The 22,496-nt window shown below is 39.8% G+C and overlaps 1 protein-coding gene across 1 annotated transcript; it reads right to left on the bottom strand.

Moving 5' to 3' along the window:
- Window positions 1-7,503: 7,503 nt before the first annotated feature.
- On the bottom strand, window positions 7,504-18,257 carry LOC130178690 (oxygen-regulated protein 1). The gene is made up of 3 exons (XM_056391137.1): window positions 17,595-18,257; window positions 15,387-15,550; window positions 7,504-14,633 (listed from the first exon to the last, which is right to left on the bottom strand). Exons 1-3 carry the CDS (start codon window positions 18,255-18,257, stop codon window positions 8,087-8,089), a joined length of 7,374 nt encoding a protein of 2,457 aa, XP_056247112.1. The 3' UTR covers window positions 7,504-8,086.
- Between the last annotated feature and the right edge of the window lie 4,239 nt (window positions 18,258-22,496).

The raw sequence follows: 22,496 nt of genomic DNA, 5'->3' as shown, positions 1-22,496 counted from the left end.
TTATTTTAATGGCTTTATATACTCTTGCGTAGTTTAAGCTGTAAGAAGTAAAAAATACCTCAAACCTCCACTCAAATGACTTATTTGGAATTATTTTGGAATGTACCAAAAGCCAGTGAGGTTTTCGAGAACCCCTGCTCTACATCAGGTCAACTCAGGGTGCTTGAACCCTCACCGTTTATCTACATAGTAATAAATAAGTGAAAATTGGAGCCCTGCAGTGTGGGAGCCATTTGTTTGTTGTATATTGTTGGATCGTTCTTCAGCTCAGCACCTGCCCTATTTTAGGCTTTAATGTGCGTGTACACCTCCAGTTTGTCAATTATTTAGGAAAGTACCAGCAAATAAAGAGGTTTTTTGTCTTTACTCAATCACATTAATAAATCTAATAAAGTCACGGTGTCAGGAATGTGCGAAGGCACGGCCACTTAGGATTTTTGGTTATTTTGGTCTATAATATGCCAGTTTGGAGCAGTACAACAATTTAGCAGCATGTAAGGTTATAAGAAGGATGCCACTGGATGTGATCAGGCATGTTATTAAGGCATTTTATCTAAAACATTTTTCTTTTTTTTTGGATTTTCTTTGAATTGATTATTTGTCTACATAGTTCTGTCCCATCTGTAAGTTGTTATATTTAGTGTACAGTGTGGGGCTGCAAGTTATGTAGAATGCTACTCATTAATCGGCTAAGTGCAGTAGTGGAAAAAGTGATCATCTACTTTAGTAAAAGTAATCATACCACGATACTGTATTTTATACTGCAGCTATACTGTAGTATAAAAAATACTGTATTACAAATAAAAAGTCCTGTATTCAAAGTGTTTGGAGCTAAATATGACAAAAGTATCAAAAGTAACATTTCTGAGTGTTATATTTACATCAACTGTGACCAACCTGTAAGCAGCATTTTAATAAGCATTTTAATCTCTGAAATGAAGAGAAGTCAAAGCGTATGAGCACAATATGCAAATACTCACGTAAAGTACAAGATCCTTAAAGTTGCATCTAATTGAAGTACTTGAGTAAATGAACTGAATTACATTCCAACAATGGCAAAATGTATGGAAAAGTACGTACTCAGATCTATTACTGTAGCAATACAACTGTGAAAATAAAAGTCTTGCATTGAATGTACACAAGAATAAGGAACAAACTATACATTAAAAATACTCATAATTCAAAAAATGGCCCCTGTGCTTGTTTTTTTTGGTATTATATATGCTTTTATATTACTGGATTATTATGACTGATGTATTCATGTGTAAGTAGTATTTTACTGCCACAGTTGGTAATGGTGAAGCTATTATTTTTCATATGCTCATGTTCTGTATATAAAATCTTATAGTTAAGTAAATAATAACTAAAGCTGTGAAATGAATGGAGTAGTACAACATTTGTCTCAGGATTGTGTTGGAGTGAACAGCATGAAATTAAAGTACATGTGCTTCAAATCTGTACTTCAGAGCAGTGTTTAGGCTTTACTTTGTGGGACTTAAACTATAGGTAGAAATAAAAAAAAAAAACAACAACAAATAATTGTATAGATGCACTAAGGCTGGTGGTGCTAGAGGGCCAACACACAGGCCACAGTATGAGTAAACAGCGGAATCCCATCACCAAAACGGCAATGGAAATTCACATGATCAACACTCACTTAGAGGCAGGGGTGGGGGCCGTAAAAATTCCTGCTCCCAGGCCCATTATGAGCCCGCTCTGCCAGTGTTGGCCACAGAGACAGACAGAGGAGGCTGGGATTGTCACAGACAGAGCAGGGATTGTGTATTGCTGATCTGTCACCTAACTGCAGCAACAGAATGCAGACAGTAGGCCGCAATTATTGTTTGTAGCCCAGTGTTTGCCAGTGCCACAGTTTGGGCCAAATAGCTCCCATTCTTGGCAATGTTTAGAATTTATCGTTTGGTCTTTTTCTTTTTGTTGCGGTTCCTGTTTTCTCCGGAGCAACAGCAACATGGGGGAGCTAATTAAAAAGATTGTACAAAAAAAATCAAATAAGACTTCACATAAATCAGAGTCAGTTAGCCTATAATGGGACAGGGAAACAGATAAGTTAAATCTTGTTTCTGGGTGTCATTGCTTCAAAACCGCAGGCGCTGGGCAGCAAAAAGGCATCCTTTGTTTCATCTCCCATGATGGTGAATCACCGACCCGCGCGCCCAGTAGCCATAGCAATTGCCCCCATCATTATTTGCCACAGCTGAAACCCAGACAGACAGACTCAGGGGCTGCCCTGTTCACAGAGATGAACTCTTACTCTTTATTCAATTAAATTGAAGTAATTAGTGTTTGTAGTGTGGAGTTTGTAATGACGTGTCACAATCTCACATGAGCTGAGGTTTTTTTTATTCAGCTCTTTCATGTTTTTGGCCTGAAAAATCTATGGACTTCTTTGTGGGTCATGACACGGCAGATTTAGTGAAAGGCGTATTGAAGCATAATGTCTTTGTTGTACCGTAGTGAAAGCATAGAGATCAGACTGAAGTAAATTTAAACATGAAAAAGGAAGGCTGTAAATCCATGCCAGGGGAGCCCTCAAGTCTGTATGTGATAGGTTATTATCAGTATAGTCAAGTGATGTTCTTGTTCAGTTCTGTGATACTTGTACACTACTTCTACTTCTACTTACTTCTACTTCTACTTCTACTTCTACACTGTTCTTTTTACTCCACTACATTTATCTGACAGCTGGAATTACTTATTCTACTCTATTACAATTAAGCTTTTACATTGAATGCATGATGAGCTTATAAAATACGATAGTTAAACATTAAACCAGTGGCTCCCAGCCAGGCCCAGATTAAGAATGCAGATCCTGGGCACAAAATCATGAAAGCCCCCCGACCCCAATCAGCCCTCATCACACTGGCAATCCAGGTTTAGAGTTATAAGTTCTCAGTGGAGGCTACCATCTGTTGGAAACATATACAGTAAACATATACAATGCCACACCTCCAAACCTCTCTCTCTCTCTCTCACACACACACACACACACACACACACACACACATACACACACACACACAGAGTGATCGATTCATATTGCTCCGCATAGGTAGACCTATAAGGAATAAGGTAACCTTTGACTTACAAGATTTCCACAATATTATCAACCGTCCTTGTATAGAGACGCGATGACAACCATTGTCAACTACTTCTCATTGTATAAGTACAACAGCTTGGAGAGAAGAATATATACATACAGGGCGAGCATCCGACTCTGTTGTTAGTACTGATTAAGAGTTCAAACGCTGTTGCCTCATCCTTGTTCTCAGTTCATTTTTAATTCTCGCCATGTGGAAAAACAGGTGGAAGGTAATAAATTGTGGAGCTGCTAAATTGGTAACCTACTCACCCTACTCAGGTGGAGATTAGGGTGGGGCAGGTGAACAGGTGTCTGTTGCAGGGCTGCGGCTCTCTGATGTTCAGCTGTACTAACATTACGGTCCTCCTCGTCTGCGACGTTAGCATCGTCCTCTCCAGGCTCTTTGCTAATGCTAGCAAGCCGAGTAGCTGACTTTAGAACAAAGTCAAGATAGATGGTTTGTTTGTCCGAATTTCTCTTTCTCTGAGTCCTTTTTTCCCCCCGTCTTTCTCTTTGCTGTTCCGCTGCGTCAACGTTTGTTTTCCATGACGTTTTAAGATGTGGCGACCAGCTTGATTAGCCACTAAATTCCCACGGTCACCACCTGACTTGACCTCTGACTTGACCTCTGACCTCACTCATCATCATCATCATGATTAAGACAGCCACAGAGACGTAGCCAGCACACCGATCATAGTATTTCATGTGCAAATAGAGTAACTGCATCTATTGGTTCGTATTTCAACATACACACATGTAACAGTCGAAATACTGAATTGTGTATTTAAGCCATGCTGTGTTGCCTGGATACAAGAGGAGCACCGACATCAGACTGCGCCTTTATTTTGGTTAAGACAGAGACAGTAGAGAAACCTTTGGTTAAGTTAGTTGAATGGCGCCCCTCCACGCTCTCCAAACTTGAACCAAACTACACTGACCCAAACTGTTACATCACACTCAATTAATTTATGTGATTTGATGAAGAAAAAAAAATGAGGCCACAGTTGGTGGGAGTTTGGAGGCCCCCGGGCACCGGCCCAGTCCGCCCAGTGGATAATCCATATTTGCTTCCAGCCTTTTTGGCTTTTGTCTAGTTGAGGTGCGTCCCGTGTCAGATGTCTGTGAGTTGTTAGCAGTCTCACTGAAGAGGCATTTGCCCTCTAATCTTCTCTGATGGCTTCATTTAAATAACTTTTCAAAGCCCAAAGAAGTTAAAATATTTCACCATAAAGCAAATAACCAGTCCCTATTCCAAAAAATAATGCAGATTTCTGTATCACATCTTTGTTTTTTTTCTTCTTCTCTAACCCATTAACATCTCATGACCCCATAGGGTCGTTATGTGATCCATTGCCTTGGTTGGGAACCATTAAATTTAACAACCAAAGTGTATATACAATGGTATCCGTACAAACAATCTAATGAATACTTTTACTCTTAATATTAAGATTACATTATTATATACATTAGAGCACATTTTGCTGATAATACTTCTACACTTTTACTAGAGCAGGATTTTATATTGTTGTATTACTGCTTTTATCTAAGAAAAGTATCTTGATACTTTTTTACCAATGGCTACCATGAGGAATTTTCTCTTCTCCGACAGTAAGGAGCTTTTCTGCACCTTTTCTGTCAGTGGTCAGCAAAATGAGCAGAGTAAGGAGGGGCGTTCATTTCAGGGAATGGAGCTTCCACTGGATACCTTTCAGCCATAGTAACAACAGAGGAATTAAACTGCAGGGGCTATTTTCCAAATCTCCATAGTGACTGACAAAACCCTTGGAAAGTATCCAGAATGGGCACTTTGTAAAGACCTCTCTCCCTCTCTCTCTTTGTCTCACTCTTTTCTTTGTCTGTCTCTGTGCATGTGTGTGCGTGTGTGTGTCTGCAGGGAATGATTGGGTCAGGGACAGGGACGGGAAACACCCCTCACACTCCAGTTTGAGCATCCATTTGAGAGAATAATTGTATAACTTTCCAAATATATTGCATAAAAGTGTCCAAATGAATTAGCCCTATCTACATTAACACCTGCTGTCATTTGGTCATACTTATTTCAAGGATAATATCCCCTGGTCACACATATTTCAAGCCAGTCTGTCAGTGACCATCACATCACAAGTGTCACTTGCATATGTCTGACTGCATCAGGGAGCATCACCCAGACCGACTGACAGCTGCAGATGACACTCCGGCCTGCAGATGAGTGGACCAGATTGAGACTTTTCAAGTGTGAAAATTAAAAAAATATTATTTATACCTACAACAACCTATTCTCATGTTATCTTAAGGCTTTTGTTTCAGAAGTCAGAATAATTACCAAATAAATTGTCTTTTCCCACAAATTCACAGTTATATAAGGTGGTTTTAAAGAAACCCCCTATGAGTCAGGGTTTAGGAACTCTCTTGTACACTAGTTCCATGAATAAACAGTGGGTATTAAGCCAAAGGCTCAATGAGAATTCACATGTCTCACTTAGTTAATAATCTGATGCAAGTCAAATGTCATCACAGACCAGACACGCTTCAAGGCAATTCTTATAAATGGGACTATTTTCACCAGTTAATGTGTCTGCCCTGAATGTAACTGTAACTGTACTCTGTCCTGCTGTATTTTATTTATTTATTGTGTGTGTGTGTGTGTGTGTGTGTGTGTGTGTGTGTGTGTGTGTGTGTGTGTGTGTGTGTGTGCGCGCACGTGTGCGTGTGTATGCAAAATGAAAAACTGGCCTTCAATAATGAATCTATCATTCTATTAAAACAAAAATAAACATGCACACACTGATTTACTGATGTAATGATTGATCGATTGATAGATGGACTGGTTGACTGTGTTGAACAGTGATTTAAAACATTAAATCTTTGCTAAAGCTGCGCATTGTTTTGTTTATAATCGTGAAATTATTTGTAAAACCATATACAATGCTTCTTCACGTGTGCATCTATGAAATTTTAAAGACTAAGCACAGATATACATAGACTTAAAAGCATAAGTTGAATTTTGACTGTGTATACAGCAGTGCACACACCCAGCATGGATATAAATTATTGACACAAAAAGAGTTAAACCTCAGAAACAGACTCAGAAGATTAGACATTTGTTTGCTCACTACTAACAGTCACATGTTAGTAGCCTAGTAGTGATCTTCAGCATGTGATTTTTTTTTTTTCACAAAATTTTCTCTCATTGTTCTCTCAAGACGACTTGATACATTTCTCGCAGGAGCTGACATGTACAGATAGGTCATATGCATTGAATGTCTGCCTTGTTTGAATCAAATGGTCCTAGATTAAACCTGTAATAACTGTTTTTCTTTTGTTTCTTTTTTTCCTGCTACTTGGGGGCAAACAAGCTGAGAGCACAGCAATGACTCATCATCACATTTTAAGTCGATATGGGGAACATGTTAGAAAATACTTGATTAATATACAGCCCACAGATACAGAGCAACATTAACATTAATTTGGAGACATTTTTCTGGTCACCTGATGAAGTTAAGTCTAATGTTCACTCTTTTTTCTCTCTATTTTTGATCTGTTCCAGCTCCTGATGTAAACATTTGTTTCTTTATTGGCCTCAGTTTGCGTCACTCATGTATAAGCTTACACATGGAGTGACAGACGTTGCGTTAACCATCAGTTTCTCTAAAAGATAATTAACTGGTGATGTGTGAAAAAACCAGGAGGTCGTGCTGCTGTTTTTCCCATTTTTTCAGGATCCCGTAAGACTCTTCTAGCAATCTGGAAGAAGAAAAAATATTAATAACATGCTGTACAATAAAAAAAACTCTTTCCCAAGTTGTGACTCCTATCCCTGTTGCTGGCAGGCTGACATCTTTCTTCTCTTCATTGAGAAACAGAGCTACAACTATGGAAACAGGTCAAAAAGATCCAGAAGAAGTCTTGCATTTGGAAGGTGTAAACAAATCAGATCTTCTGATTTTAGTGAGCGCTATATAGTATGTTGTTATGTTTATTACTGCCCAGGCTGTGAAAGCAGTTGAATGATGTTTTCCTCTATGGCTCTGAATGGACAGCTGAAAGAATAACTGATAATGTTCTGGGTTAACTTACTTTGGACTTTTATAAGTGTATAAGTAAGCGTTTCAAACTTTGAATGTGGAGTTTGAAAAACATAATCATTCACTGAGCAGGGTAATGTGATCAGGGATGTGATCTAATGTGATCTAGGATATCGTGCCCCCTGCTGCAGTGATTTTTGCTTTTCATCTTCTGATCTGTCACATAAGTGTAACACTAAATCACTGGGATATGTCATTTACTAAGTTTTAATATGGACACTATAAACAAGAGATATACAATTACAAAATAAAGTTTATTGAATATTGAAAATGTTCTTACAGCCAAAATACATTTTTCCAGGAGCTGCCTTTTAATCAATTTATGGATTTTGTGCTCCCAGGTTAATCAGTTGTCAGTTCTTTTTAAGTTGTCAAATGACATAATCCTGCAGAGCAATATAAATATTATAATATCCACAGCTGTCTTAGAAAATAACTTAATGTGCATTGCACATTCAAGAACCCAAACAATAAAATATGACAAGAAATAAAATCTCTTTGATGTAGTACCTTCAACAAAAAATGAATGACGTAGTTGTTTAAGTACTTGTATTAATAAATAACAGTTATGTGCAGTAAGCAATGAATCAGTAAAAAAATGTTCTTACTTGCTGATATTTTTACATTCAATTTTTGATTGTGGATCCCATCATTCACCACCTTAAAGACAAAATTAAAGTCTGTAAACGTACAGTTTTGACTATACTGAAACTTGAATAAGAGGCACAACTCTCCTCAGTCACCACATGTCTATAGGTCTGGTGGGCCTGCAAAAAGGTTTATGTGTAAGATTACTTGATAATTTTAGAAACATACAACAAAATAATCATAACCAAGAATAATAGCACACACTGGACATGTTTGTGTAAATATTTCTATGAAATATAATGTCCAGCTTTCATAATATTGGACAGTATTGTCCACACCTCACACGTATTGTATCCAGGGAGTCTTGTGCTTGCAGTGCTCTACCTCCTCCACTAGGTGTCCTTCTTGCATTTGTCACAGCTGACGACTCCCCCTCAGGATGCACTTTCCTGTCTGGTATTTTAAACTCAACTGATGCAAATGATGACAGACTACCATTTTTATTTGACCACGTTTTGGAGGTATCAATAGTAGGTGAAACCCTGAAGCCTCTCCCTTTGACACTGCTTGTATCCTTTTTCCCACTGTGGATACTGGAATCGTCAAAAAACGGGTCAGAATCACTCCCATGTGGCATGTTGTAATAGGTGCACTTCGGAGTTTGAGGCTTCGCCATCTCCTCAAGCTCTGATGAAGAGATGGCTACAAGAGGGTTGTGCTGGGTTTTATAATGAGGTAGGGAATCCTCGCTATCGTTCTCCTGACCTGTATCAATGGAAGTGCTATCCAAATTACCATACATCCCCAGGGAGACTGGAGGAGATTTTCTTATGAGGTGGTTCTCCTTGAGTAGCCACCTTCCTCGATCAATCAAAACCCCATCAGTTGTGTCCTTTCCTGAGGTGAAAGAAACACACTGCGCGGCCTCTGGTGCAGCTTCAGCATCTGCCTTTAATGAGCTTGTAGCACTGAAATAAGACAGATCCTCCCTTGAGGCTTTGGTGCCCGAATCAAAGGAAGAGAAACTGTCTGGACTTTTTAATCTGGAACTTTGCAAGACTTCTGAATTACTTGCAACAGTCACTTTGGATACAGCTGTCTCCACATTTGTTCTCTCATTAGGGATATGAGTCTTCCGTCTGTAGACTGGAAAAGGTCTCTCTAAAGCCTCTTCTCCACTCTCTGTGACAACATCTACAGACTCCTGAGTTTTATATCCGCCGCTTTCCGAAGTTTCTGGTCTGTAATCAGTTAAATCAGAGGTGCTCGGGCTCGGGAGACGTTTTAAGCCATATGAACTATCCTCTCTAGTTTTTGGAATAACAGTTTGGTTAGTTTGTACGACTCGAGCATTATCTGGCTCAATCCTAATGTTCCCCCGAGCGTCATATGTGAATGTAAGTGAAGAGGACTGCAGGGCTGAGTTAACAAAGTCAAGTAACTGCTGTGATATTTCCACTGGATGTGGTTGGCTGTTGCTTCTTTCCTCATGACACTCCCCTGCCACGTCTGTTTCAAGTTCATCAGCAGTGTCCGTTCCATTGCCTTTATCAAACTCACACTGCCCCTCAGAGGAATATTTGGTTGGTGATTCAGTGTTGAGTTCTGCATTTGCTTCGTCATGACTACTACAATGCTGCTGCAAATAGGAGGCCTCCTCTAGCAGGTTTTTACAATTCTTATCATCAGCAGAATTGTCTACATCTTCTTGTTCTTCCACCTGGTCTAATTCTTCGTTCAGCTCATTTTCTTCATCATTATCTTCCCTCTCCTCTTCTTCTAATGTGTGCCCTGCTTTCATATTTTCTTCAGTCTCCAACTCCTCTGCTTCTTCCTCTTCAACAGATTTTTCCTCCTGACTGTCTTCTACGTTCTCAAGCTCTTTTCTGCTCCCTCCATAACCTTCTTCTTCCTCTTCTGTGTCCTTGTCAGTTTCTTCTTCCTCTTCCTCCTCCTCCTCATCTGTGATCACCCTGATTCTTTCTTCTGTATCTATAACCTCAGCATCACCATCCTGCTCTTCCTCCTCATTGTTTTCCTCACTAACCACCTCAGTTATGTCCTCTTTCTCATTCCTTTCCTCAATAACCACATCCATTTCTTCTTCTTCCTCCTCCTCCACATCTAAATCTTCCCTTATATTTTCTGCCTCCTCTTCCTCATCTGTCTCCTCAATCATTTCCCTTGCGTCCTCTTCTACATCATTCTCAGTAACCACATCTACTTCCTCTTCCTCGTCCTCCTCCATTTGATCAATGATGTTTTCTTCCTCCTCTTCCTCCTCCTCAATAACCTCCTCCTGTGCTTCCTCTTCTGTCTCCTCAATAACATCCTCCACTTCCTCCTCTACATCATTCTCACTAACCACATCCATTTCCTCTTCTTCTTTCTCCTCCATCCCACCATTGAAGGCTTCTACCTTATTTTCTTCCCCCTCTTTCTCCTCTGTCTCCTCGACAACCTCCTCCACTTCTTCCTCTACATCATTCTCAGAAACCACATCAACTTCTTCCTTTTCTTTCTCCTCCACCTCATCAATGTTTTTTACCTCCTCTTCTTCATCTGTATCCTCAATAATGTCCTCCACCTCGTCCTCTCCATCATTCTCAGTTATCATTTCCACTTCCTCTTCTTTCTCCTCTACCTTATCAATGATGTTTTCTTCCTCCTTTTCCTCATCTGTCTCCTCAATAACCTCCACTTCTTCCTTTACATCGTTCTCAATAACCACATCCACTTCTTCTTCTTCTCTCTCCTCCATCTCATCTTTGAAGTCTTCTACCTCTTCTTCCTCCTCTGTCTCCTCAATAACCTCCTCCACTTCCTCCTCTACATCATTCTCTATAACTTCATCCACCTCCTCTTCTTCTCTTTCCTCCATCTCATCTTTGAAGTCTTGTACCTCTTCTTCCTCCTCTGTCTCCTCAATAACTTCCTCCACTTCCTCCTCTACATCGTTCTCTATAACCAAATCCACGTCCTCTTCTTCTCTCTCCTCCATCTCATCTTTGAAGTCTTGTACCTCCTCTTCCTCCTCTGTCTCCTCAACATCTTCCTCCACTTCCTCCTCTACATCGTTCTCAGTTACCACATCCACTTCTTCTTCTTCGTTCTCCTCCACCTCATCAACAATGTTTTCTACCTCCTCCGTATCCTCATTATCTTCCTCCACTTCCTCCTCTACATCATTCTCATTAACCACATCTACTTCTTTCTCCTCTGCCTCATCAATGATTTCTCCCTCCTCTCCCTCCTCTCCCTCTTCAATAAACTCATCTACTTCTTCCCCTACATTGCTCTCAGTAACCACTTCTTCCTTCTCCCCCTCCTCTTCTTCCTCCTGCTTTTTGATAATATTTTCATCTGTCTCCTCAACAACCTCTTCTGCTTCTTCTTCTTCTTCCCCCTTTTCTTCCTCGCCTGTCGCTTCTTCTTCAACCTCATCCTTCCCCTCCTCTTCCTCCACTGTCTCCTGAACAATCTCTCTCTCATCTGTCTCTTCAACATTGTCGTCCTCTCTTGCTTCTTGATGTTCTTCATTCATGAATCCCTCCTCTGTCTCCTTAACCACTTCTTTCTCTCCTTCTAATTTATCCTTCTCATCTGTTGTCATCTCTTCCTCTGTCCCTTCCTCTACTTTCTCAACAGATTCCCCGCCATTTCCTTTCTCTGCTTCCCATTCTTCCTGCCCCTCATCATCTTCCTTCACTGCCTCCTCTTCTTTTTCTTCCTCCTTTTCCTCTTCCATATTTTCAAGCTCTTCACCATCGTTGTTTATCTCTTTTGTTTCTCCACCCTCTCTGTCCTTCTCCCCCTCCCTATCTTCTTCAATCTCCTCTACCTGGTCTTCATCTTCCTTTTCTTCTGTCTCATTTTCTTTGACCTCCAGGGCCTCATCTGCTTCTGAACCTTTCACATCAACGCCTGTTTCCTCAACATCATCAACCTCTTGCTCTGACTCTCCCATCATCTTTACCTGTTCAGAATGCATGGATTGCATTTTATTTAAATCACCTGTATCTCCATCATCATTATCCTTGTTTTTTCCAGTAATGTCCTCAACTACGCATGTAGCGTCAGGATCTGTTGATTGTTTTGTTTCATCATTGCATTCGTCAACAAATTTTTCCACATCTTCCTCTGATTCTGACTGGTTTCTGTCAGTTTCTATAAAAGTGCTCTCCTCCACAGGATAAAAACTTCTAGTTTGTTGGATTGTTGAAGAAATCTCGGCTCTGAGGTCTTGCGGCATGTTCAGTTCCTCCAATAGCTCATCAATACCCAGATGCTGATCCTCAAATACGTCACCTCCATCGGAGAGAACATCCAGGGCAAACTCAGTTTCTGATACTTTGGGAGAAAGTGGTTCACTTTCAAGCCTCTCCCTCAAAATCTGGAAATCCTTCCAACGCTCTCTAAACTGAGAGGATGCTCTGCTTTGCAGATCTGTAAGACTTGCTCTCTGCTCTTCCTCGTCATCAATGGCAGAAATTTTCTGCAGGGATTCCATCATTAGCATGGCCTCGGAGGTGCTTCTTGACTGGTTACTGTCTCCCAGCGCAGAGCCCGTTAGGCTATCTCTCAGAGTCATCACTGACAAGAATGACAGAAATGCTTTGCACGGCGTGCCAAACACTGAAGCTACTTGTGTTGAGAAATCAGGAAGGCTGGTAGACTTCTCGAGATTGGATGGTGTGTTGGTGTCGGACGGCCTTCTGATGCACTGAATTGATGAACAAAGTTGCCGTAGAACAGGTTTTAACTTTGCTGTGGGACTTAAGATGTTGGACGAAGTTGATTCACTCTCATTTGGCCCGATGGCCTCTGCAGATTTATGTGCCCTCAATGTGTTTTCCTCGTGTACAGAATCCACTCTGACACTTGGCATTGAAACGCATAAACCTCTTGTTTTCTGTTCATTGTACGGCACAGTTGTTTCTGGCCGTTCATGGTAAAGAGGAACTGATAAACAAGAAGTAGATTTCTTGATAGCATCACCAGGCAATGGGTAATATTCATTTAAATTATTCTGACATTCACTCATTTCATCTGATTCAGAATCACAACCTATTTTAAACACAACCTTTGACCGTGGTTCTGATTCATCTGGGATCGACTCCGTGTATGGCACCTGGTCTTGGCTGACATTCTCCAACCAGTTCTCGACATATTGGTGGATGTCAGAGGGCGTAGGATTCAGGGAAGGCATTGAAACACTCTCACTTAACTCTAAAGAGGTTTTAGGTGATGGTATTTTGTTTTCAGTGATGGATGAAGGTTTGCTCACTGTCTTTCTGCCTGGCAGAAGTGATTTTTTCGGTTGTAAAATGTCTGACATGTTCTTTTTTAATTGAGGCCTTCCGGTTGGGGTATTTACATTATGGCCATTGTCTTTAGCAGTCACTTTATTCGTGCTCTGTCTCTTAGGTGGGGTCCTTTTCACATTTTCAGTGCTACCTAATAAGGCTGAGTCCTTCTTGGGTGTCTTCTCATCTTTAATTGATTTCTTGGACAGAGACTTTTCTGCTTTCTTTTCCTTTCTTTTACCTTTTTGACCACTTTTAGCACTTTCTAATGAACTCGAACTCTTTTTTCCCATACTGGCATTGCTGAGCTTGTCAGTAGATGAATGTTTGCTCTTTTTTGGGGGGCTTATAATGCATTCATTTAGCTTTTTATCTGAGCTGCTTGTTGAAGTTGAACTCTTGCTATTCATATCAGGTTTAATCACCTCTTTATTCTTCTCATGTGTTAGAGATATTGGCTCTGATGACAGTGATAACATCTCCTCTCTCTGTCTTTGTAGTGGGTCAGCAGTAGAAGGAGGACAGCTAAAATCTATATCACAATCATTGCTGGATGAGCGTAACCCAGACTCAGTGGACGGTTTGCTATCTGCTGCTGGAGTGGAACCCTGCAAAGGTACGCCATCTGCGCTATATTCGTCATTTGCTAAATAGTTGTCGAAGCAGCCTTGACTCTCATAGATGTGCATAACAGTTTCTGTAATTTCAATCCCATTATTCTGTAACTGAAGGACCTCAGCTACTCCTGACGACCTGATGGAGGAGTGGGAGCCTTTGTTGCTTGCTTCTGCAGACGCCGTTTTCCTAGGCTTTGGGATTGGCCGGTTGCTGCTGCTGCTGTGTCTGACAACGCAGTATCCCTCAGTTGTCTCACCATCAGCCGTCCTCTCCATGTACGAATAATGTCCCAAGGTGCTCTCTTGAACCCCTGACTCTGTCACCATCTTCACACTCTCAACAGACGCCTTCTTCTTAACGTGTCGAGGACCTGGCGTAGGGGTGCGTTTGAAACTTGTTTTTGCTTTTCCCAAAGCTTTTGAAGTGTAGCCCTCACACACTTGCTTGTCGTTAAAGCCGACTCCCTTTCCGGCCCCAGTCGGGTGGTTTTCCTCTTTAGTTTCATCCTCACTGATGCTAGAGGAGTCTTTGGCAATGGCATTGTTTGAGTCAGGTGAGCTGTTGCCCGACTCAGAAATGGAGGCACAAGCTGTCCTCTTGCTAAGGCTGGAGCGGCTGAGTGTGGTAGTCCAGTGGAGCATCTCCTCCTCTTTAATGGTCAGACGCACTTTCATTTCTACAGTCATGCTGCCATCCTGGTTCACACGGAAAGACTTTTCAATGTCATCATCCTGAGGTACAATGCTCGTTTGCTGCTCATCATCTGCCCTCCCACTTCCACATGTCTCCAAGGATGCGTGACTCTGGTTGACTTCTGTTTCAAATGATCCATTGTGATGATGCAGTTGGCTGTTCATGCCATTTCGAGACTTGTTTATCTGGTTGACAATATATCGCTCTGACGATGAGGAGAAGTTTCTTGAGCCTCTTCCACTTGAGAAAGATTTATTGTTCTCTTTGGTTGGAGGGGATACAGGTGTTATGTGAAAGAAAGGGGAAACAGAGAGAGAGAGAAAAAAATGTTTTAGGAAATAAAAGGCATCGTGTAGTATTTACATTAGGACTATTTAAAGGAATAGTTGACATTTTAGTAAAAAAATCTATGCTAATCGTTTCCTGGCTCTAATATCATACTTAGTGTACAGACATGAAAGTGCTTTTGTTTTTTCTTGTCTGACTCTTGGCAAGAAAGCAAAATGTGGAACTATTTCAGTGACTAGGTACCACTAGAAATACTTGAGTAAATCTATTTTTACAATATGGATGAACTGACTTTGGATGAAGTGATGAGATGATAGTTTCTTGTAACTGTTATGTCACACTGATCACCTGCTACTTAAAGTTGCTGTACTCCACATTGGACTCTGTGTTTTAACGTATAAGTCTGTAGACAAACTACATGTGTCTAAACAGTACAATACCTGTAAACTGTAAATCTGAAAACCTGTAAACCTTGACCTTGAAACTTGAAAACCTGTAAACTTGACAAACCTTTAAACTTGACAGACAGTACCTATCTATCGAGTTTTGTCAAGGAAAACTTGACAGACACTTTTCATTGTTTTGACAGTTCCTAGCATTTGCCATTTGTCTTACGACCCACAATGCTGTCGTAAGAATACCTAGACCTTGGATCTTTTCACGAATACTAGAATATGACATACTTTACAGTTATACGCATGAAACTTACGAGCTCTAGGCAGCAGCATGGATGGCTCCATAGTTTCCATGTACATGGCCTGTGCCATCTGGCCCGTTCTGTGAAAGCTGTAGTTTCCTAATCTGAATGGCTCGTTGCCAGCTGCCACAACAACTCCAGAACACAAGATAAGTGCAGCAAGACCATCAACCTGAAAGGAGAGGAGAAACACTTTTGATATGTTGGTCAGAGTCTAAGAAGAAAATAGCTGAAACACTTTGAAACACCACAATAGTTACTTTGAATTGGCCACATACTTTATATGCAACCACTCTAAGACACGCTTTGCAAGTACTACACTCCTGGGCTCTTCCTTTAAAAATGAAAACAACATTCACTTTGCAATATCACTTGCTATTGATGCAATTTCTTTATCCCACATGTTCTCATAGTACAGTCCAGACATCACAGATCACAGGCAGTGCTAAAAGTGTATGATGCATTCAAAGGTTCTCTGGACTCATGACCTTTAACCAGAAGCTTGTTGTTGTTGCTACAGGACACGTGGGATTACACAGTGATAACTCACCAGGGGGTAGAGATCTTGATAACACCTCTTAGCTCTTCTTGGAACACTTATAACATGGGGAAAGTCCTGATTCTTAATCCCTGAGATATTTATGAGTTAAAGCGAAAATACAGTCCTTATTTATTTAAGTCGTGTAGTAGTTTTGTGCATGTACATGTAGTATCTCTGCTAAACAAAGGCTTTAAAATCTAAAAACTAAATTGACAAATCATCATGGTTTTAACAGTCTTCTGCAGCCATCAAGTGCTTCTTGATGCCATCAAAATTTTGATAGTGTCTTATAATCTTTGAAAGCTGATGAGTTAAAATTTGGTATCTAACTGCCAACTGCTGAGCCAAGACAAATCCTATAAATCCTTAGAATAATGGAGAATTTGAGCATCTGGATTTGCATGGCAACAAGGAAAAATCCATCTGCTGACTAAGACCATGTGATACAGTTGAAAGTTCTGGAACAAGAGAGTCAGTGGACCTGGAGTTGAGATTGTTTTGCCAAATACAGTTTCCAAGATCAAAAATTAATTGTCAAACTCAAAAAAGTGATTGAGGGGATGGTGTACATGCTACACACTACACAAGTGTCTGTCTTCCTACAGTGTTTTTCAACCTAACATTTAAAGAAAGTATCGTATTTGTTTGACACAGACATACCTTTGCTTAATCTAACCTTCAGTAGCCTTAGATACAAAGTATAGACACCAACTGTGCAGCTGTGGATTCACACACCATGGTACTAATTGAAATTAAAAATACATTCTACATACGTTCTAATCCCATGTTAAAGAATATATTTTTTTATATATTTATGACTTACTGTGAACTTGTGATGTGGTTATATAAATTTATCCAGTCCCATCATTTAAAACTCAACTTGGGCATTAGCTAGTGGGTAGCTAGCAAAACAAAATACTAGAAGGTCTGCAAAGCTGTTCACATTTCCAAAGAATGTGGCTGAGCTTCACCAACAAGCATGGGAGGTGTGTGTCCTCTACAACTCCCTATTGAGCTTTCTCACACAGCAACTTTGACTGATCAAATCAAATCTGAAGGATTTGATTTAGTAATAATGATTAATACCCCACCCACATATTCTTTTAATTTCACAGTGAAATGCTGATTCGGTTTGATAGCACTTTGATGTCTGTCCATCAAACAAGAAGCTAGTGCCAGCAGCCAATTAGCTTAGCTTAGCATAAAGACTGGAAACAAAGGAAACAGCTAACCTGGTTAAGCCTGAAGGTAACAAAATTAGCCTACCAGCACTGGTAAAGCTTGTCTGTTTAATACATATAAAACCACACAGTAAGAACAACAATTTGTGGTTTTGAGGCAGGTGGTGTGCAGGAGTATATCTTGGCCAGGTGCAGTGACTTTCTGGAATTTACCCTTTTCCCGGCTTCATGCTAAGCTAAGTTAACTGGCTGCTGTATAGATAAGATATTAATCTTTTCACCTAATGCTCAGCAAGAACAAACAACAAGCATATTTCCCAAAATGTTGAGCTATTCCTATCAGGGCATATTTGCAAATGTAAAGACTTTACTTTTGACTAGATAAAGTTAATGTTTCAGCCCATTCCACAAAGGCAGCTACTGCCTATAATATTCTCAGGTAACTTTAACATTGATCCACCATCATTTCCATTTTCAGTTTGCCAAACACTTACTCTTCTGCCATCTGTAGAGTAGAGTTTCAGCACTGGGAACTGTAGGATCTGGGAAAGGTAATCCAGCAAAGAGTCAAATGTTGGTGCTGTTCTTTTCTGCAACACAATTGTGCGTTTAACAGTGGGATCCCTGTTCTTTATGACCACAAGTCTCTTTGGTGTCCGTACTGCCGCCCTCTCTGTGGCCTTTGCTGGCCTGACCTCATTCCTTCTGCCAAACTGAACAAATTGGGATCCTTGGCGCTTTCGTCGCCCTGCGCTGAGGGGTCTGGTGGTATTCCATGGTACCTGCCGCCGGTTCACTTCAACCAGGTTTAAAGGCTTCACCCGTTTTCGATCAGAACACACATAAGATCCCCCATCCTGTAAGTCATCTAGACCCCTTACAAGGTGGGTCCCGCGAGGTGTGGTGATTGTCCTCACTCCAAATGGCAGAGGCACTTTCTTGGACAAAGCATCCAGTAGAGCTTCAAATGTCTTGAAGGTGCGGGCATTGATGACCATGCGATGCCCGCTGAACTTATAGTCACCGCTTTTGTAGAAACATACTCGCTTAGAAGCTGAGGGATCAGAGATGGGCTGTAGGGGTCGGGATGGTAATGTCTGCCCACTGCCAGAGGACAGTCGCTGGGCAAATGGGTCCTGGATGGATGTGCTGCTCATTTTGTTTAGAGGTAGCTAGAAAGACAGTACAGAGAGGGAGAGAGTAGTTAGTTCAGATATAAGTTTTGCTTCCAAAGTTATACTCCTCCACTGTTCATCCGTATATTTTGAATGTTCGAAACAGTTAATTTCACCAAAATGTGGCTACACGGCTTCTATGTACTCTCCTCCTTGAAAGTCTGAGGCTCTGCTGGAAGTAGTCTGTTATGAAAACTTCACCATTATAATCATTCATCATTAGAATCCATTGTAAATGACTTATTTCAAGGTGACCACAGCCCCTAACCTCCGTCACTGAAGAAACTACAAACTGCCACCTTTCAAACCTGCAGGTGTTAAGTGTTAGACACTCAAAGGACAATACTTGAGTATTTTTAATTAGGATTTAAACATTATGTTGTGGCTTTGACCTAGAAAATGAGTTGGTTTTTCTCCTGCACAACCAGAAGAAAAGCATTTTCCCTCTGTTTTGATGTATTTCCAGCTATCCCTTACAGTGCAGTCTTTTAAAATTTTAACGCTGCTTATAAACAGTTGAACAAATTAAATCCACTACTAAAACATGTCAGTATTACCCTCTTGAACAGGCATGTAATTAAAACAACTGTTAACATTTAGTGACAAAATATCCAGTAGTGAAGACTGTACACTCTTTCTCTTTTGGTCTTTAAGAATTTACCTGTATATTTTATCATATAAAATCTTTTTTAATTCATGAATTACACATTCTTGAATGAGTTTTAATTGAATCATAATAATTGATCATTATCCTACAATTCTGCACAAAAAGCACAAAAAAAATAATGAACAAAAGACACAATTACACTGATGTACTGGTCCTTGTAAAAAATACTATAGAACATGGAATGTGACACTGAATCAAATGAAATGGCCCTAAACTATCATTTATACTGGGAGTTGTGTCTCTAATTTGTCTTGTGGTGATTATGTTTTGAAAACCATGTTGACTAAAATTTTTCTGCATGATTTTTCCATCATCATCTCAAAATGGAGAACAGGAACACTCAAAACAACACTTTTGACAGTGATCAACATATGTTTACTGTGACATGGGAATTAAGTTGACTAGAATCAGACTGCTGCATAACATTAAGTGGAAATTACATGTATATATTGGAAAGTATAATGCAAATTAAACTATTAAATATACAGTAATATCCTTAAGCAGTTATGCATGCTTTGAGTTTTCAATGTAATATTTTCTATATGTTAATGAATTTTGTAGATGTATGTAAGCAATATGGGTGTAGCTGAGATTATAGCGGCATAATATCAATAGGCTTAAATACAGCATGGTAGAAAGGAGCATAATTTCAACATTAAGAAATAACACCTTGTGTCCCTGTGTTGTTTAGCCTGTTAAAGTGGTTTCAGAACATGCATATTACAGAGAGACCATAGACAGAACCTAGTCAGTACCATCACACATTCTGCTTCATTATAGTGAAAATAATTACCCACTTATGTTCCTGTTAACAACAAGTCTAAGTAGATGTAGCCACAGTCTTAGACAAAGGCCATACACACCTGGAATATATTTAACTAGTGTAGTTAACTGTAACTAACTACACCATTTAGGTAATGAAGAAAATAACTGACTGGCAAACAAACATGTCAACCTAGACGTAATGAAAAAGGCTTACCTTATTTCTCACATTGCACCTTAATTATAATGGCTAAAACGACAGAAAGTGTGCATCCGTTATTCCTCCGAGCACTGGTCAAAGCCTCTCAGCAGCGGCCGAGGGCTATTTTGGGACATGTAACATCATGGCCAATTTGCTTAATCTTTGCTCACACTTAATCACCATATAAACATAAGGTAACAAACAGAGGAAACACGGAGGAACTGCACCACATCAGACTGCAAATTTGTACTTTTTCCAATCTGAAATTTAAAAAAAAATGGTGGCATGATGTTTTCCTAAAGGAGTGGGACTATAATTTATTTGTTCAACTGATATATTTGTATCATGGCTTATGTACATTGTTGGAACTCTCACTAAAAATAAACAAGTGTTCTGCCTCATCTGCCATACATTTCCCATTAGTGAATCATTACTGCTCCAAACAGATACCACAGGTGGCTTGGACTATTTCTAATTTGCAAGCAGCCTGCATAATCAGATTTGAGAAGTCTTGTCCTAATAGGGATTAGGTTAAAGATTTTGCGCACTTGCTGACAGCATGAAGCAGAATAAGGTCTTTAGAGAGCACTTTTACCTCACAGCAGGTATTTGAAATCCACCATCAGATTTCAGGACAGACAATGTATCAGTATTTTTCGCTTGTTGAATTTCTTGATGCGTGTAATAAATAATAAATATGATCATAATTTTGGATTCTCTGCAGCGTTGCATCCAAACTTGGACAGCTAAAACAGAATATCCAAAAGTTTGAACAGTGAAGTAGACTAAGAATGGAATATCAGTCTTCTAACAGTGGCTAATGATCCAATTGCTTGAGGGGATGAGAGCTCTGTCACTACACTGCAGTTACCAGACAGTGTGCCAATTACCAACTGCCCCTGACTGCGTAAAAGCTGCTAATACCTCCTACTAGCACGCGCAGTGTCCTGCAAGATGGACACTGGCTGGTGGGGGATTGAAGGAAGGGCCTATGTAGGTCACACAGAGTCAAACTGAGACAATGTTCCATTACATTATTTTTTCAGTGTGTGTGAACATAAAATAAATGCTTTTTTAATACTTCTTCCACCAGTTTTGATAGACTGAAAAATAATATGAATTTTAGTGGAGTACTTGATTACCTGTACATATTTAATGTAGTGCAATTAACAACATAGTACATGCTTTTCTCTGTTAAATAATTCAAGTCATTTTCAGTGATTGCCTAACCTTCAGTCACTAGGTGGTAATGTCACATGCTGATCTGTTTGGATTAGCAAGATCCAAATTAGTGAGTCAATCAGTGCCACAGAAATGCAGTATGAGATCAACAGTGTACCATCATCATGCCCTAGATCCTGTTACACAAAGGTCACAGGTTTGATCTGCACCACAGCCATGCCTTCATCAAAAGCCAGAGTTCAAGTTATTCATAATATTCACAATGAATAATACATTAATAGCAAAACTAATCTTTTTACACATGTATCAGTCCCAAACCAGTACTGACACTATGAATGTTCCAGCAAAAACAAGGAAGAATGTCTGAAAAAATATATTAATTTTGAGTGACATTGACATTTTTTTAGTTTCTGTATTCTGTTCATTATTGCTGAATTCTAATTGTGATCCCGCAGATGTATCTTGTCACTCTTTTAGGGGGTCTAGACCACCAGGTTGGGAATCACTGAGGTAAGTGTTCTAGAGCAGTTGTGGTTGTGACAATCATCATCTCATTCTCATTATTTTTCAGACCATCACAATTTCCCAGGGCCCTTCTGTCTTCAGATTGCTAGTTTTGTTCGAAGAACAGTCCAAAAAAAAACAAAAAGAAATTAAGTTTACTAAGAGGTCCAGCAAATATTCACATTTGAGAGGCTGAAATCAGTGACTTTTTTTCATTTTTGCTTAAAAAAATTTACTGAAATAATTAATTGGTTATCAGAATAGTTGCTGATTAATTTGTCAATCAATTAGGCTAATGGATTAATTGACTAATCATTTCAGCTCTACAGGTGAGAGTGGGTGGTAAAGAATACCATACCATTAAAACAAACGATCACATCGGAGAAATGGGGATCAGTGAATATTTTTGTATATTAGCCTTAAAAATGAGTTAAACGATCAATCGATTATGATCAGTCGGTGGCTTTACATATCAATCAACAAATCGTTTAATTTGTGGACCATAACCACTAAAACTTTCCAAGGTCAACTGTTAATGGGGAAACACGAGGAGACGCAAATGTAGCCTATTTATTTGTGAAGTTGAATGGTTTTAAAGGTTTTCTAGAAACATTGTCCATTGTTGACCCCGAGCAGAGATGCAAGTGGCACTTTGGCGCTATCTAACGATAGGTAGCGATATTGCCAAAATGCAGGCTTTGTTTCGGTAACAGGAGGGCAGATTTTTTTTTTCAGAAGTTGAAAAAACATGTATATCAAGATGTTTATGAAAAAAATGCATCCCCATTTCTGATTACAGCGCTGAGTGACGAGCTCTTACTGCTCTGACAGCTTCCAGAGGAATCTTGGGTTCCGTCTCGATTAACGCCTCCTGAATCCATCGTGCATCAACTGTCCAGGTCTG

This window comes from Seriola aureovittata, chromosome 12 (genome assembly GCF_021018895.1).
Source record: "Seriola aureovittata isolate HTS-2021-v1 ecotype China chromosome 12, ASM2101889v1, whole genome shotgun sequence".
In the NCBI taxonomy this organism is placed as follows: domain Eukaryota; kingdom Metazoa; phylum Chordata; class Actinopteri; order Carangiformes; family Carangidae; genus Seriola; species Seriola aureovittata.
This window is presented reverse-complemented; position numbering and strand designations above follow the sequence as displayed.

Coding starts and splice junctions, on each gene's coding strand:
- LOC130178690 (XM_056391137.1), bottom strand. CDS start 18,257: ATGAGCAGCACATCCATCCAGGACCCATTTGCCCAGCGACTGTCCTCT. Junction 15,551..17,594: donor ACTCTACAGATGGCAGAAGA/GTAAGTGTTTGG, acceptor CTCTCCTTTCAG/GTTGATGGTCTTGCTGCACT. Junction 14,634..15,386: donor CTGCTGCCTAGAGCTCGTAA/GTTTCATGCGTA, acceptor ATCTTTCTCAAG/TGGAAGAGGCTCAAGAAACT.